This window comes from Oncorhynchus mykiss, chromosome 16, assembly GCF_013265735.2.
Source record: "Oncorhynchus mykiss isolate Arlee chromosome 16, USDA_OmykA_1.1, whole genome shotgun sequence".
Taxonomy (NCBI): Eukaryota; Metazoa; Chordata; class Actinopteri; order Salmoniformes; family Salmonidae; genus Oncorhynchus; species Oncorhynchus mykiss.
The window spans coordinates 2,625,906-2,642,220 of record NC_048580.1 but is presented as its reverse complement, the minus strand read 5'-3'; the positions used below and the strand labels follow the sequence as shown (position 1 = coordinate 2,642,220).

General features: G+C 44.4%; 2 protein-coding genes across 7 annotated transcripts in view; one reads left to right on the top strand and one right to left on the bottom strand.

The window, feature by feature from the left end:
* The window catches only part of vit (vitrin), a 107,081-nt gene extending 96,671 nt beyond the window's left edge, over nt 1-10,410 (top strand). For all 6 annotated transcript variants that reach the window (XM_036945957.1, XM_036945955.1, XM_036945961.1 and 3 more), the window contains 3 exons: nt 2,715-2,941; nt 3,079-3,592; nt 7,793-10,410. In XM_036945957.1, the coding sequence (XP_036801852.1) occupies nt 2,715-2,941; nt 3,079-3,592; nt 7,793-7,971 (920 nt within the window). In that variant the 3' untranslated portion in view covers nt 7,972-10,410. The remainder of the gene's footprint in view (nt 1-2,714; nt 2,942-3,078; nt 3,593-7,792) is intronic.
* A 655-nt stretch (nt 10,411-11,065) lies between these two features.
* LOC110535007 (striatin) overlaps nt 11,066-16,315 on the bottom strand; it is a 50,863-nt gene continuing 45,613 nt past the window's right edge. The window contains exons 11-17 of the mRNA XM_036945954.1: nt 16,074-16,249; nt 15,646-15,815; nt 14,868-15,032; nt 14,143-14,283; nt 13,955-14,056; nt 13,617-13,703; nt 11,066-12,916 (exon numbers count right to left, since the gene is read on the bottom strand). Coding sequence (XP_036801849.1) covers nt 12,747-12,916; nt 13,617-13,703; nt 13,955-14,056; nt 14,143-14,283; nt 14,868-15,032; nt 15,646-15,815; nt 16,074-16,249 — 1,011 coding nt within the window. The 3' untranslated portion in view covers nt 11,066-12,746. The remainder of the gene's footprint in view (nt 12,917-13,616; nt 13,704-13,954; nt 14,057-14,142; nt 14,284-14,867; nt 15,033-15,645; nt 15,816-16,073; nt 16,250-16,315) is intronic.

Genomic DNA, 16,315 nt, shown 5'->3' with positions numbered 1-16,315 from the left:
GACGGCCTAGGAACAGTGGGTAGTTAACCCACTGTTCCTAGGCCGTCATTGAATATAAGAATTTGGTTAAATAAAGGTAAAAAAAAAATACAAAAATTGTTCTGTCATTGATTGTTATGTCCGTGTGTACTATTTTATATATATTTTTTTTTAATGATTTTGGTACAATACAGGTTTTTATTTAGGGGCCTGTTCAGGGGCAGAACGACAGATTTGTACCTTGTCGGCAGTTTGAACTTGCAACCTTCCGGTTACTAGTCCAACGCTCTAACCACTAGGCTACCCTGCCGCCCCAACATACAGGTATAAGATATTTAGTTAAGAGCAGAGGCTCCACAGTGACCAGGTATTCCAACATCGAGGAACATCCAGCCTTGTGTATTCTACTACCTACAACTTTCAAGAGGAAGTTTAAAACTTGCCATTGAGTTCCTAACAATAAAATTAAAAATTGGGCTACCACTGACCTAGTCCACACTCTTAGAAAGAAAGGTGCTTCCTCCCAGTTCTCTGCTGTTAATGACTGGAACAAACTGCAAAAATCACTGAAGCTGGAAACTCATATCTCCCTCGCTAGCTTTAAGCACCAGCTGTCAGAGCAGCTCACAGATCACTGCTCATAGCCCATCTTGTGAATAGCCCATCCAACTACCTCATCCCCATTCTGTTATTTATCTTGGTCCTTTGCACCCCAGTATCTCTACTTGCACACTCATCTTCTGCACATCTATCACTCCAGTGTTTACTTGCTACATTGTAATTTCACTCCAGTGTTAATGCTATATTGTAATTACTTCGCCACCATGGCCTATTTATTGCCTTACCTCCCTTATCATTTGCACACACTGTATATAGACTTGTTCTATTGTTTTATTGGCTGTATGTTTGTAACTCTGTGTTGTTGTCTGTTCACACTGCTATGCTTTATCTTGGCCAGGTCACAGTTGTAAATGAGAACTTGTCCTCAACTAGCCTACCTGGTTAAATAAAGGTGTTCTCAACTGGCCTCCCTGGTTAAATAAAGGTGGAATAAATAAATGTAATAAATATCTAAAACCTAAAAAGGTTTCTTCAACTGTCCCCATAGGAGGACCCTTTGAAGAACCTGTTTTGGTTCTGGGTAGAGGGCTTCTACGTGGAACCCAAAAGGGTTCTACCTGGAACCAAAAACTGTTATCCTATGGGGAACAACAACAAAATGCCCGAAGAACCCTTTTAGAATCCTTTTAGAACCCATTTTGGAACCCTTTTGGAACCCTTTTGGATCCCATTTAGAACCATTTTGGAACCCTTTTGGAACCCATTTTGGAACCCTTTTGGAACCCATTTTGGAACCATTTTGGAACCCTTTTTTCTACGAGTGTACAGCCGGGAGGCACCATGGCCACAAGACCGCACACTTAAGTGCGAAAGGGAAAAGGGACACAATTATCGCTTGTTTCACAAAATCTTTACCACATTTTCACATCCCCGAGAGACTGCAATTTAATCTAAATCCGACCCTAGACACTGAGTTAAATAATAGTGTTTTACTCCTGGCCTCCTGACCAAAGGCATTTGGTTCTACCAGCCCTGACTGGCCAGGGGTCAGATTACTGTCAGGAAGCGATGGTTTCCTTTCATTTGATGCCTCATGCGGTCTTTGTGACTCTGCTAAACATTGCAGTTGGATACAAATAGGGTTGTGTGTGTTTACAGACTATAACCTCCCCTCTAATCAATGTGCCAGCTAGCCACTGCATTCGTCTCCGTTCTCATCAGCAACATATCTTCACAGATGTTTCTAGTCTTCGGTAGTTATGTATCCTTTACTTAAAGAAGGAAGTCACATTGAGATTGCCATGTTTTTCCACGTGAAACCCCCTGGCCAAGAGAGTACAGACCACCAACAATGAGATGCAAGATGATCAACCGCTTCTGCTTTCTAAATAGATACTGTAATATCACGTCTTCTCAGTCAACTCACCTGGTTAAATAAGGGTTCAATAGAAGAAATAGGCCACTGGAAACAGGTGTTCCTACCACTTCTTAGATTAGAACACTTACTGGATGGTAGTTTAGAACAAAACATTCCATTTTAACGGGCTTCGTTGTGTGCATGTGTTTACAGAAACGTATTGTGTGTTTTATATCTCTGTCTGTTTTAAACACCTCTCTGCTGCCCCCTGCTGTACTCCTAGGGAAGGCCCTCCTATATTAAACTACTTCAGCTGTGTCTGTCTGTCTGTCTGTCTATATTAACCACCTCTCTACTGCCCCCTGCTGTACTCCTAGGGAAGGCCCTCCTATATTAAACTACTTCAGCTGTGTCTGTCTGTCTGTCTGGCTTAACCACCTCTCTGCTGCACCCTGCTGTACTCCTAGGGAAGGCCCTCTCCTGTATTATCAAACTATGCTATATATACACATAAATGTGGCCATCCCTTCAAATTCGTGGATTGTTTCAGCCACACCCGTTGCTGACAGGTGTATAAAATTTAATCTGGGTTTGGCAGATGCCAGGAGAACACTACCTGCCCCAATGCATAGTGCCAACTGTAAAGTTTGGTGGAGGAATAATGGTCATGGTTTTTCAACAAACACTACTTCAGCTGTCTGTCTGTTTCTCTGTTGCCCCCTAGTGTTCTCCTAGGGAAGGCCCTCTGTTATATCAACAAACATTACTTCAGCTGTCTGTCTGTTAAGCGCTCTGCTGCCCCCCGGTGTTCTCCTAGGGAAGGCACTCTCCTATATCAACAAACATTACTTCAGCGACGCCAACGGTAACCGGGGCGGAGCGCCCAACGTGGCTGTTGTTCTGGTAGACGGCTGGCCAACCGACAAGGTAGAGGAGGCATCACGCCAGGCCAGAGAGTCTGGTATCAACATCTTCTTTGTGACCATCGAGGGACCCGACGAGAACGAGAAGCAGAATGTGGTGGAGCCAAACTTTGTGGACAAGGTAAATAGAGACGATGGTCACTGGGTCACCCATAGCTATGTTAACACATACATCCGCTTCCAATTCCCTCACAATTTGAGCCCTGTCCCTTCATGAAACCCTGCCCAACCACCTCATCTTCTCTCATCTCTCAACAGGCGGTGTGTCGAACCAACGGTTTCTACTCCCTACCCGTGTCGAGCTGGTTCGCCTTGCGGAAGGCAGTCCAACCCCTCGTCAAGCGCGTGTGCGACACCGACCGTCTCGTCTGCAGCAAGACCTGCCTTAACGCAAACGACATCGCCTTCGTCATCGACGGATCCAGCTCTGTGGGCACCGGGAACTTCCGGACCGTCCTGCAGTTCGTCGCTAACATCACGCGGGAGTTTGAGATATCGGACACGGACACACGAGTCGGCGCAGTACAGTACACGTACGAACAACGGCTGGAGTTTGCCTTCGGCCAACACAACAACAAGGCTGATCTGCTTAATGCCATAAAGAGGATTAATTACTGGAGCGGCGGGACCAGTACTGGAGCAGCTATCACCTATGCAGCAGAGCAGCTGTTCAGCAAGTCCAAACCCAACAAACGCAAGATCATGATCGTTATCACCGACGGGAGGAGCTACGATGATGTCAGAGCTCCGGCGTTGGCCGTCCATCGCCAAGGTGAGGGGTCAGAGGTTGATTGGTGTGGTCAGAAAATCTTGGCCAATGGGGGGGGGGGGGGGGGGGGGGGGGGAAGCTCCTCTAAGAAAAAGCACCTCGATATAGGTAATTTAGCATCATACTGGTGGATAATTTTGGATTGCTATTTTATTATTTCTTCATATGGGAAACTAAATGAAAGCTAAGTTGGTGTGAAACCAAATTGAAATGTAATGAAAGCTAAGTTGGTGTGAAACCAAATTGAAATGTAATGAAAGCTAAGTTGGTGTGAAACCAAATTGAAATGTAATGAAAGCCAAGTTGGTGTGAAACCAAATTGAAATGTAATGAAAGCCAAGTTGGTGTGAAACCAAATTGAAATGTAATGAAAGCCAAGTTGGTGTGAAACCAAATTGAAATGTAATGAAAGCCAAGTTGGTGTGAAACCAAATGGAAATGTAATGAAAGCCAAGTTGGTGTGAAACCAAATGGAAATGTAATGAAAGCCAAGTTGGTGTGAAACCAAATGGAAATGTAATGAAAGCCAAGTTGGTGTGAAACCAAATTGAAATGTAATGAAAGCCAAGTTGGTGTGAAACCAAATGGAAATGTAATGAAAGCCAAGTTGGTGTGAAACCAAATGGAAATGTAATGAAAGCCAAGTTGGTGTGAAACCAAATGGAAATCTAATGAAAGCCAAGTTGGTGTGAAACCAAATTGAAATGTAATGAAAGCCAAGTTGGTGTGAAACCAAATGGAAATGTAATGAAAGCCAAGTTGGTGTGAAACCAAATGGAAATGTAATGAAAGCCAAGTTGGTGTGAAACCAAATTGAAATGTAATGAAAGCCAAGTTGGTGTGAAACCAAATTGAAATGTAATGAAAGCCAAGTTGGTGTGAAACCAAATTGAAATGTAATGAAAGCCAAGTTGGTGTGAAACCAAATTGAAATGTAATGAAAGCCAAGTTGGTGTGAAACCAAATTGAAATGTAATGAAAGCCAAGTTGGTGTGAAACCAAATTGAAATGTAATGAAAACTACGCTGAACAAAAATATAAATGCAGCACGCAAACAATTCAATCCAAAGAGTTACACCTCATGAGGAAATCAGTCAATCGAAATACATTCGTTAGGTCCTAATCTATGGATTTCACATGACAGTTATACATCTGTTGGTCACAGATTTTTTTATTTTACCTTTAGGCAAGTCAGTTATGAACAAATTCTTATTTACAATGACGGCCTAGGAACAGTGGGTTAACTGCCTGTTCAGGGGCAGAACGACAGGGATTTGAACTTGCAACCTTTCGGGTGCTAGCCAAACGCTCTAACCACTAGGCTACCCTGCCGCCCCGGATAACTCTATATACAAAAGGTATGTGGACACCCCATCAAATTAGTGGATCTGGATATTACAGCCACACCCGTAGCTGACAGGTGCATTAAATTGACCACACAGCCATGCAATCTCCATAGACAAATATTGGCAGTAGAATGGCCCTTACTGAAGAGCTTAGTGACTTTCAACGTGGTACCGTCATAGGATGCCACCTTTCCAACAAGTCAGTTCGTCAAATGTCTGCCCTGCTAGAGCTGCCCCGGTCAACTGTAAGTGCTGTTATTGTGAAGTGGAAACGTCTAGGAGCATCAACGGCTCAGCCGCGAAGTGGTAGGCCACACAAACTCACAGAATGGGACTCTGAGTGCTGAAGCACGTAAATATAGTCTGTCCTCGGTTGTAACACTTACTACTGAGTTATAAAATGCCTCTGGAAGCAATGTCAGCACAAGAACTGTTCATCGGAAGCTTCATGAAATGGGTTTCATGGCAAAGCAGCCACGCCTAAGATCACCATGCACATGGTGTAACACCCGCCGCCATTGGACTCTGGAGCAGTGGAAACACGTTCTCTGGAGTGATGAATCACGCTTCACCATCTGGCAGTCCTACGGACTTATCTGGGTTTGGTGGATGCCAGGAGAACCCTACCTGCCCCAATGCATCGTGCCAACTGTAAAGTTTAGTGGAGGAGGAATAATGGTCTGGGTTTGTTTTTCATGTTTCGGGCCCCTTAGTTCCAGTGAAGGGAAATCTTAACGCTACAGCATACAATGACATTCTAGACTATTCTGTGCTTCCAACTTTGTGGCAAAAACTTTCCTGTTTCAGCATGACAATGCCGCTGTGCAAAGTGAGGTCTATACAGAAATGGTTTGTTGAGATCGGTGTGGAAGAACTTGACTGGCCTGCACAGAGCCTTGACCTCAACCCCATCCAACACCTTCGGGATGAATTGGAACACAGACTGCGAGCCAAGCCTAATCACCCAACATCAGTGCCCGACCTCACTAATGTTCTTGTGGCTGAATGGAACCAAGTCCCTGCAGCAATGTTCCTACATCTAGTGGAAAGCCTTCCCAGAAGAATGGAGGCTGTTATAGCAGCAATGTTCCTACATCTAGTGGAAAGTTTTCCCAGAAGAGTGGAGGCTGTTATAGCAGCAATGTTCCAACCTCTAGTGGAAAGCCTTCCCAGAAGAGTGGAGGCTGTTATAGCAGCAATGTTCCAACATCTAGTGGAAAGCCTTCCCAGAAGAGTGGAGGCTGTTATAGCAGCAATGTTCCAACATCTAGTGGAAAGCCTTCCCAGAAGAGTGGAGGCCATTATAGCAAATAAGGGGGGACCAACTCCATATCAATGCCCACAATATTGGAATGAGATGTTTGACGAGCAGGTGTCCACATACTTTTGGTCATTCAGTGTGTGTGGCTTGTTTCTATTGCATCATGTTACCATTGATCATCCTTGAGATGTTTCTACAACTTGATTGGAGTCCACCTGTGGTAAATTCAATTGATTGGACATGATTTGGAAAGGCACACACCTGTCTATATAAGGTCCCACAGTTGACAGTACATATCAGAGCAAAAGCCAAGCCATGAGGTCAAAGGAATTCTCTGTAGAACTCTGAACTCAGGATTGTGTCGATGCACAGATCTGGGGAAGGGTACCAAAAAATGTCTGCAGCATTGAAGGTCCCCAAGTACACAGTGGCCTCCATCATTTTTAAATGGAAGAAGTTTGGAACCATCACGACAAGAAAAGGGAGGTGACCAAGAACCCAGGCAGAGTTCATATGTGGAGAAGGGAGAACCTTCTAGAAGAACAACTCTCTCTGCAGCACCAATCAGGCCTTTGTGGTAGAGTGGCCAGATGGAAGCCACTCCTCAGTAAAAATGAGTTTGCTAAAAGGCACCTAAAGGACTCTCAGACAATGAGAAACAAGATTCTCTGGTCTGATGACACCACGGCTGAACTCTTTGGTCTTAATGCCAAGCGTCACATCAGAAGGAAATCTGGCACCTTTCCTACGGTGATGCGTGATGGTGACAGCATCATGCTGTGGGGGTGTTTTTCAGCAGTAGGGACTGGGAGACTAGTCAGTTTCGAGGGAAAGATGAACGGAGCAAAGTACAGAGAGATCCTTGATGAAAACCTGCTCCAGAGCGCTCAGGACCTCAGACTGGGGGCGAACGTTCACCTTCCAACAGGACAACGACCCTAAGCACACAACCAAGACAATGCAGGAGTGGCTTCGGGACAAGTCTCTGAATGTCCTTCTGGCCCAGCCAGAACCCGGACTTGAATCCGATCTAACTTCTCTGGAGAGAACTGAAAATAGATGTGCAGTGTCACTCCCCATCCAACCTGACAGAGCTTGAGAGGATCTGCAGAGAAGAATGGGAGAAACTCCCCAAATACAGATGTGCCAGGTTTATAGAGTCATACCCAAGAAGACTCGAGGCCGTAATCGCTGCCAAAGGGGCTTCAAACAATACTTATGTTTTTGATTTTTAATACATTTACTTTGTCATTATGGTATATTGCTGCAGATTGATAAGAAAAAACAAATTTAATCAATTTTAGAATAAGGCTGTAACGTAACAAAATGTGGAAAAGGTCAAAGGGTCTGAATACTTTCTGAATGCACCGTATATATATATATATATAAAAACATATATATAAAAAAACATATATTTATTTCAAATTACTGGCCTTTTTCTGGCATAATCTTTACGAACAAATCGGATAAAAAAATATGTGCTGCCCTCCGTCGAATTCGGAAATCCCAATGTGGCCCACTCCCGGTCTAAACTAACCCAGTTGTTATAGTCTAGTCCAGTCTCTAACTACCCGTCTCTCTCCTCTCCCTCTCCAGGTGTGATAGCGTACTCCATCGGCATCGCCTGGGCAGCGCAGGACGAGCTGGAATACATCGCCACCGACCCCGACAAGGAGCACTCCTACTTCGTAGACGAGTTTGACAGCCTCTACAAGTTCGTCCCCAAGGTGGTCAATAACATCTGTCAGGAGTTCAACTCACAGCCACGCAACTGAGCTGAGCAGGGAGGGCACCTTATTCCCTATATAGTGCACTACTTTTGAACAGGGCCCCTAGGGCCATGCAGACCCACCTTGCTTACGTACACCTATACTTATAAATCTGTGCTTACATATCAAGGAAACAAGGAAGGAAGGAAGGAAGAATACGTTTGTAAAGTTTTGAAACAGGGGCTCAGGGGCTGTAGGGAGGGGGCTAGATATTTATATTAGGATCCCCACAAGCTAATTAGCAGCACTATCATGGAGACAGGACAGGGTCTCTACAAAATGTATTACCGGTAAGTTACCAAAATTAAACATTTTAATAGTTGGTGCTGAATGGGCAATACTTTAATTCCCATGGAACATTAATACAATTGGTTCACAACGATTAAACTTTGGCCATGTGATCTCAACTGTTGTTGGTGTTCTAGTAACAGTCAGGGACGGGAGGGTGTTTAATGTTCTCACTCCTAATCATGTAACATAACTGATGAAAAAGTTGAACCACCTGGACGTGGTGCTTACCAGGGTTGAGGTCAATTCAAATCCAAGGCCGTCAATTCAGGAAGTAAACTGAAAGTCCAAATGTAATCATTTTTAAAAAAGTGCTTTTATTTTCCACTTCTTAATAAACTGAAAAAGGATAAACTATTAATTGGTAAAGTTTAACTTTTTATTTTATTTTTTATGTTAAATTCAAATCACTTCCTGAATTGGCTGACTGAAATTTGAATTGAGCTCAACCTTCATGCTTACAGGAAAAACTATAAAGCATGCCTAAACTACTTCTTCTGTCTTAACACACCACATAATCTGATGCTTATAGAGAGACATAGCCTTATGGGGACATGGTGCTTATAGAGAGACATGGCCTTATGGGGACATGGTGCTTATAGAGAGACATGGCCTTATGGGGACATGGTGCTTATAGAGGGACATGGTCTTATGGGGACATGGTGCTTACAGAGAGACATAGCCTTATGGGGACATGGTGCTTACAGAGAGACATGGTCTTATGGGGACATGGTCTTATGGGGACATGGTCTTATGGGGACATGGTGCTTATAGAGAGACATAGCCTTATGGGGACATGGTGCTTATAGAGAGACATAGCCTTATGGGGACATGGTCTTATGGGGACATGGTGCTTATAGAGAGACATAGCCTTATGGGGACATGGTGCTTACCGAGAGTCATAGCCTTATGGGGACATGGTGCTTATAGAGAGTCATAGCCTTATGGGGACATGGTGCTTACAGAGAGACATAGCCTTATGGGGACATGGTACTTACAGAGAGACATAGCCTTATGGGGACATGGTGCTTACAGAGAGACATAGCCTTATGGGGACATGGTGCTTATAGAGAGTCATAGCCTTATGGGGACATGGTGCTTAGCACTCCCTCTTAAGGCCTAATAACACAGTGCAGAAATACCATGTGGTGCTTTACAGTAGATTGAGGTTGGAAAAGGGATACGACTGCAGACAATTATCTTTGAAGAGGACCGACAGTCATCAGACCACATTATGGGAATTACGCCATATTATGGTCTTATCAGAATTTTACCATGTGTGTTTATACTGTGTGGTCTTTTATAGAGGAGAGATTTGATTTAACAATAACAGGTTTTAACCTGAAAGACCCATACTTCTGACTTAGCATGTTAGCGGCTAACAATAACAGGTTTTAACCTGAAGGGGCCATACTTCTGATTTAGCATGTTAGCAGCTAACAAGCACAGGTTTAAACCTGAAGGGGCCACACTTCTGATTTAGCATGTTAGCGGCTAACTAGCACAGGTTTAAACCTGCAGGTAACATCTTTAGCAGCTTTTCGCATGTCCAATTAGAAAACATGTCTTACTTGGGAACTCTAACTGGCTCCTAACTGTCTTTTAATCAAAACAAATGAACACATGGTCAGATGAACACATGGTCAGATGAACACATGGTCAAATGAACACATGGTCAAATGAAAGAAACGCTTCAAGAGGAAGTTGTAGTTTTCTACCAGCTCTGATACTGTACCTATAAATAGATCAAACTAATACTTTTAACCTTAACAGTGTTCCTCACAAACTAAACCAGGGTCGTATTCATTAGTGCACATCGTAGCAAAAACATTTAACAAGGGGAAAAAATGAAAATGAGTTTCTTATTGGACAGATTCAAGTAGTCCCTCCCTGTTTCAGTCCATTTTCATCCATTGGGTGACTAATGAACACAACCCAGTTCTACTCTCCTCCCTCTATTCTTCCAATATAATGTGCTTCCTTCTTGTTCACATGGCTGATATTGGTTTGTTCTGAGTATTTATATAATCTCCCTGTTTTTATTTTTTATCCTGTTTGTACATATACATATTAAAAAGCCTTGTCATTTTCAAATACATATTTGATCAATATTTTAAATGCGATTTTTAATAAAATTATAATAAATAAATAAATAAATCTTGTTGTGATATTGTTCAGTGACAGAAGAGGTACTTGTTATATATTTGTGTGCAGCTATATTAGATTCTAGTAACGTATCAGTTTTGTCATGGACTGGACAGCTGTCTCTATACCATCGTTCCTGTTCTATACCAAACATTACATACAAACACACACAACTAAGAGAAAAAACTGCAAAATTCCCAAGTTAACACAGTTGGAAGATTCTGGGAATTATTTTTTTTTAATTTAACTAGGCAAGTCAGTTAAGAACAAATTCTTATTTACAGTGACCGCCTACACCGGGCCAAACTAGGACGACGCTGGGCCAATTGTGCTTCCCACTCACGGCCGGGTTGTGATACAGCCTGGATTCTGAACCAGGGTGTCTGTAGTGACTCCTCAAGGCACTGAGATGCTGCGCCACTCGGGAGCACCCAATCATGAGGGAACAAGAACATCCTCCAAACAGGATCTCCAAAACAAGAGTTTGGGGAAAGTGACAGGAACTAGAGGAGACAATGCTGCAGGAAGAAAAATCATTACATTTCTCTACAACGAAAATGGTGTAAAAATCAGAGAGAATCAAAACATCCTCTCCCCTCCTCCGTCCCGGGTCTCTCAATTCACAGGTTGTAAAATCTCTCTCTCAAAATCACGGACAGAAACAAAATATTTTACAGCAGTTTTAATGAGAACAGACTTTCATATACAAACCAAGTGACCGTTACGGTCTGAGAAAATAGCTCATTTGAACTTGTAAGTTACATGGATATTTTTGATGGATTTGTGGAACAAAAAAAATGGGTTGCTTTTTGTATGAACATAACATATTGTACTGTACTACAGCTCTCGGGATAGCATCCCAAATGGCACCCTATTCCCTATATAGTGCACTACTTTAGACCAGGAACCTATGGACCCTAAAAGTAGTGCACTTTATAGGGAATAGGGTGCCATTTGGGATGCTTCCCTACTCTGAGACGTTTCACACATCAGTGGCCACTGAGCACACTGCAGGCCAAACTCAGTGGCTGGCATTGTAAAGATGGACCAACATACTTAAAACTCCTATTGTAGAACCAGATGGTTTACTTTGGAAACATGTTGTTGTTGTTGCAGTGTACAGTTTTATAAACAAGGAATTCTTCTAACAAATAGGAAATATTAACTTGATCGTCTGTTTAGCTCTGCCAGTTTGGCTGATTCCCTTCTACCCTGGTCCCAGACCTGTTAGTGCTTTTCTTTTCAACTCTTATATGGTCAATGGCAAGACAGAACAAAACTGATCTGGGGACAAGGCTTATTTCCACCCATGCTTTTTATATATATTTTTAAAAAAAAGAGCACTCAAACTCACAGTCAGTTTTAAGACTTAATATATGTTTTGTTTATTATACGTATTTGTAATTCTACATCCAATATTTTAGTTAAAATGGACACCATCGTGACAACCTTTCCCTATCAACGCTGTCTGCCCGCCGCAAAAACAGATGCTCTGTTAAAGAACTTCTGGTTCCTTTTTAAAGCAAAGGCACATTTTTTAATAAGTATTTTTAAAAGGAAAGCAGAGAGAGAAACTGGCTGGCTGGTGGGTGGGTAGAGACTGGGGAGGCAGAGTCGGCCTGGGGAGACAGAGTCGGCCCGGGGAGACAGAGGGGAAAAGCGAGATGCTTCCATCGTAAGACAGCCAGCCAGCCAGCATCTCCAATAAAACACTGAAAGTGACTTGGAGGAGAAGGAGGGACCAGGGAGCAGACGGCCTGATCTGAAGGGAGAAGTCTGGGCCTAGAGATTGGGGAAATGGGGGTGGGCTTGGGTTTCTGGTTAATGGGCATGATGACATGAGGAGGGGGTAGGGCATGGTGCTCCACCTCTCTAGTGAGACTACACTATAAAACACCTGTCTGTCTGTCTTCAACGCCCTCGCTAGCTGTGAAGGGAAGACAGACCATAAGGTTAGTCTGAAGACAATAGTATCAGTCTGTGTGGGTGTTCATTGGCCCCCGATTCGAGAAAGAGGGTCTTTGTGGCCGGTCATACCCAGGGGCCTGCTTGGATTGCACAAGGATGAGGAAGCCTTGTGCCCAATCGCAGTTCCCCTAACAGACCTCTGAGCCAACCACAGCCCTGGCCCTATCCCTCTAGAGGCGGGCCTAGTCTGGGGCTTAGAAGTGGCTATTGGCTTCATCATCCACCAGTCAAAACAGGGAACCAGTAGTGTGAGAGGTGATATATGAGGGGGAAGTCTGCGTGGAACCTCACACACCCGTTTCTTAAGGTCCCGCCCCTCCTGTGTCTCTATTGATCCCTGGTGCTGGGAGGCCGTGTCGGTGGGCTGTGATTGGTCCTCGTCATACGAACACCTTGGCAAGAGCGTCTGCCCCGGCGGAGGCGATGTAGGCCTTAGAGGGGTGGAAGGCCACGTCATGGATAGACTCATCATTCTTCTTCCTGTGAGCTGTAAACTCCTGGATACATGTCTTAGTCTCCAGGTTCCACAGACGAATAGAACAGTCATGGCCTGAGGGAGGGGAGAGGAAGGTGAACAGTAGTTGGGCGACAAGGCAGTTTACATAAAGTTCTAGGCCCTATCCTGTTTAATAAAGTATACAGCTCTGGTGTACCCCAGGGCTCAGCTCTAGGCCCTCTCCTGTTTAATAAAGTATACAGCTCTGGTGTCCCCCAGGGCTCAGCTCTAGGCCCTCTCCTGTTTAATAAAGTATACAGCTCTGGTGTCACCCAGGGCTCAGCTCTAGGCCCTCTCCTGTTTAATAAAGTATACAGCTCTGGTGTCCCCCAGGGCTCAGCTCTAGGCCCTCTCCTGTTTAATAAAGTATACAGCTCTGGTGTCCCCCAGGGCTCAGCTCTAGGCCCCCTCCTGTTTAATAAAATATACAGCTCTGGTGTCCCCCAGGGCTAAGCTCTAGGCGCCCTACTGTTTAATAAAATATACAGCTCTGGTGTCCCCCAGGGCTTAGCTCTAGGCCCCCTACTGTTTAATAAAATATACAGCTCTGGTGTCCCCCAGGGCTCAGCTCTAGGCCCCCTACTGTTTCATAAAATATACAGCTCTGGTGTCCCCCAGGGCTCAGCTCTAGGCCCCCTACTGTTTCATAAGGTCTTTCATATGCTCATAAGGGACTCTCCTACCATTGCACGCAGTAATAAAATATATCTAGCTAGGAATGTTAGAAATCGTTAGAGAGTTGTTCGCTACTTACTGCCAGACATCAGATAGAGCCCGTTGGGGTCGACAGCTAGACTGGTAACAGCATCCAGGTGGGCCACCATTGAGTGGATCAGCTTTCCTGAAGAGTTCAAATTGACAACATGTGTTAATTTTTTATATATATATATATATATTTCTGCTTTCTGTGAATGCATCAGTTTAAGTGTACTCACTCTACTTTTAAAAACAAACTGCTGTGTTAAACCAAACTGGATCAAGAGGAGTAAAAACTGGACGACTGCCAGAGGACTGATGGAGGACCACTGAGATCCTACTTAGTTCTGTGTGGAGGACACGTTTGTATGTAGACCAGTAAAATGGTTGTGTAACCTGTGTTGTTGTCGAAGAACTTGATGTGTCTGTCCTCTTCAGCGGTGATGGTGATGGGTAGGGTGGGGTGACTCAGCACCTTGTTGATCTGACAGCGGGTACCTGGAGAGAGGAGAGATTGCTTCCTTGTTGAACAGGCCAATCTGACCATCCCACCCACCCATCTTCCTGCTCCCCTCCAGACCTACCCGTATCTGCAGCAGACTCCAGGCTGAGCACTAGTTGCTGTGTCTCCATGTTGAACAGGCCAATCCGACCGCTGGTGAACGATGTCACCATGTGGGCGGGGTCACTGCAGAGCAGGTCCACTGAGGACGGCACGCCAAATTCTGAAGCAGGAAGCAAGACAAACGCACGCCATTCTCTGGGTTAAAACACCAGTAGTTCCGGTCAACACATCCTTTTACTCATCACATGACTATTCCGTTAAAAAAGTCACTCAACCATATCAGTTGATTTCACCACAGAATTTTTATATCATGAACATACAAACACAATTCATGAAGTGCAAGGCCATGTTAACCTCTTGAAACTAAGGGGCACTATTTTCACTTTTGGGAAAAATAACGTTCCCGTAGTAAACGGGATATTTTGTCAGGACAAGATGCTAGAATATGCATATAATTGACAGCTTGGGATAGAAAACACTCTAAAGTTTCCAAAACTGTAAAAATATTGTCTGTGAGTATAACAGAAATGATATTGCAGGTGAACGCCTGAGAAAAATCCAATCAGGAAGGGACTCTTATTTAGAAATTTCTGTTGATGACAATTCTCCCGGATCCGGGATGGGTAAGTTCCAAGAGGTATGAATTCCAAAATACAGAAAATGAACAGGGGGAAGGGGGACAAAATGACAGTGTGCCAGTGCTGGGTTGGTGTTGGAGGCGTCCCAGAGCCCATCTGTGTGTACCTTTATTTTGGAAGGTGACCAGGGCAGGCTTGGTATCGGAGGCGTCCCACAGTTTGACGGTGCCGTCTCCAGAGCAAGACAAGAGTCTCCGATGAACACCACTGTACACCAGACCCCACACCGAGTCAGTATGACCACACAGCGCCCCACGCAGGACAGACGGCTCTATTACACATGTTGAGAGAGAGAGACAAAGTGTTAGCAGTTGATGTTACTCTTCAATAACACAGACCCCCAAAAGCAAATCGGGGGGAGAAAAATAGGTTTATTCAAAGAGAACGAATCAAAGATGCTATGTTGAGAAGTAGATGATTATTCTTCCCTGTCCTCAGTGTTTCTCCACAGAACAAGATTGGCCTGTTCAACAAGGAAGCAATCTCTCCTCTCTCCAGGTACCCGCTGTCAGATCAACATGATGTCATTTATAACCCCCAACCCTAGCCTGTGGCTGACCAATAAGAATACCTTGCAGTAAAATTGGGCCAATGGCCAAATAACAAGTATCCTGTTTCAGGCTCAATGTATAGACCATTCGAACCAATGAAAACTTGCTACACGTAGCTATGAGTCCAGGACTGAATCCCCTACACAGATTTTTACAAAAGGGAAGAAGAGAGAAACCGCCAGAGAGCAACCCGAGAAAGAGAGAAAGAGAAAGAGAGAGACAGGGGAGCACAGAGAGAGAGAGAGAGAGAGAGACAGGGGAGCCCGAGAGAGACAGAGAGCGACAGGGGAGCCCGAGAGAGAGAGATACAGGCAGCCAGCCCTCTGTTCCTACCGTATGAATCGTATGGGTCTAGGTTAGGGTTCGGTGTGTTCCAGCTCTGAATGGTGCCGTCCAGCCCTCCACTGAAACACTGCTCTCCTGTACTGCTCATCACAACACACAGCACTGGACCCTGGTGGGCCCTGAACGTGTACATGGGTTCCACATCTACAGAGGCATTCCTGGAGATAAAGACCAAGACAAATGGTGACCTGTAAACTTTGTAGACAATCTGGACTGTATGAAAAGGTCAAATACATTTTTGAGCAAGACATTGCTCTCATCAGGTTTAGAGTCCATTTCAATTTGATTTATTCAATTCAGGAAGTAAATTGAAATTCCAATTCTCCCCAATTGGACTCCATACCTGGTGAAAGGAAGGTCTCTAGTCTAAGTCTCTACTTTAGTGAAGTAGACACTGAGTTATAGGTCAGTCTTACTTCTTGGCGGGGGCAGTCTTCTGCAGGTTCCACATCTTCAGCGTGTGGTCCTCTGAGGCGGTGACCAGAACCGGTTCTATGGGGTGGAACGCCAGACCTCGGACCCCGTCAAAGTGGCTACGCAGGGTCAACTTGGGGTTCCACGTCCTCCTCAGGGCATCCTTGTTGTTGGGCATCTGAGGAGGGGGAAACGCCGTGGATTATGGGTAGATAAATTGTGGAAGTAGACAGTAATCATTTTC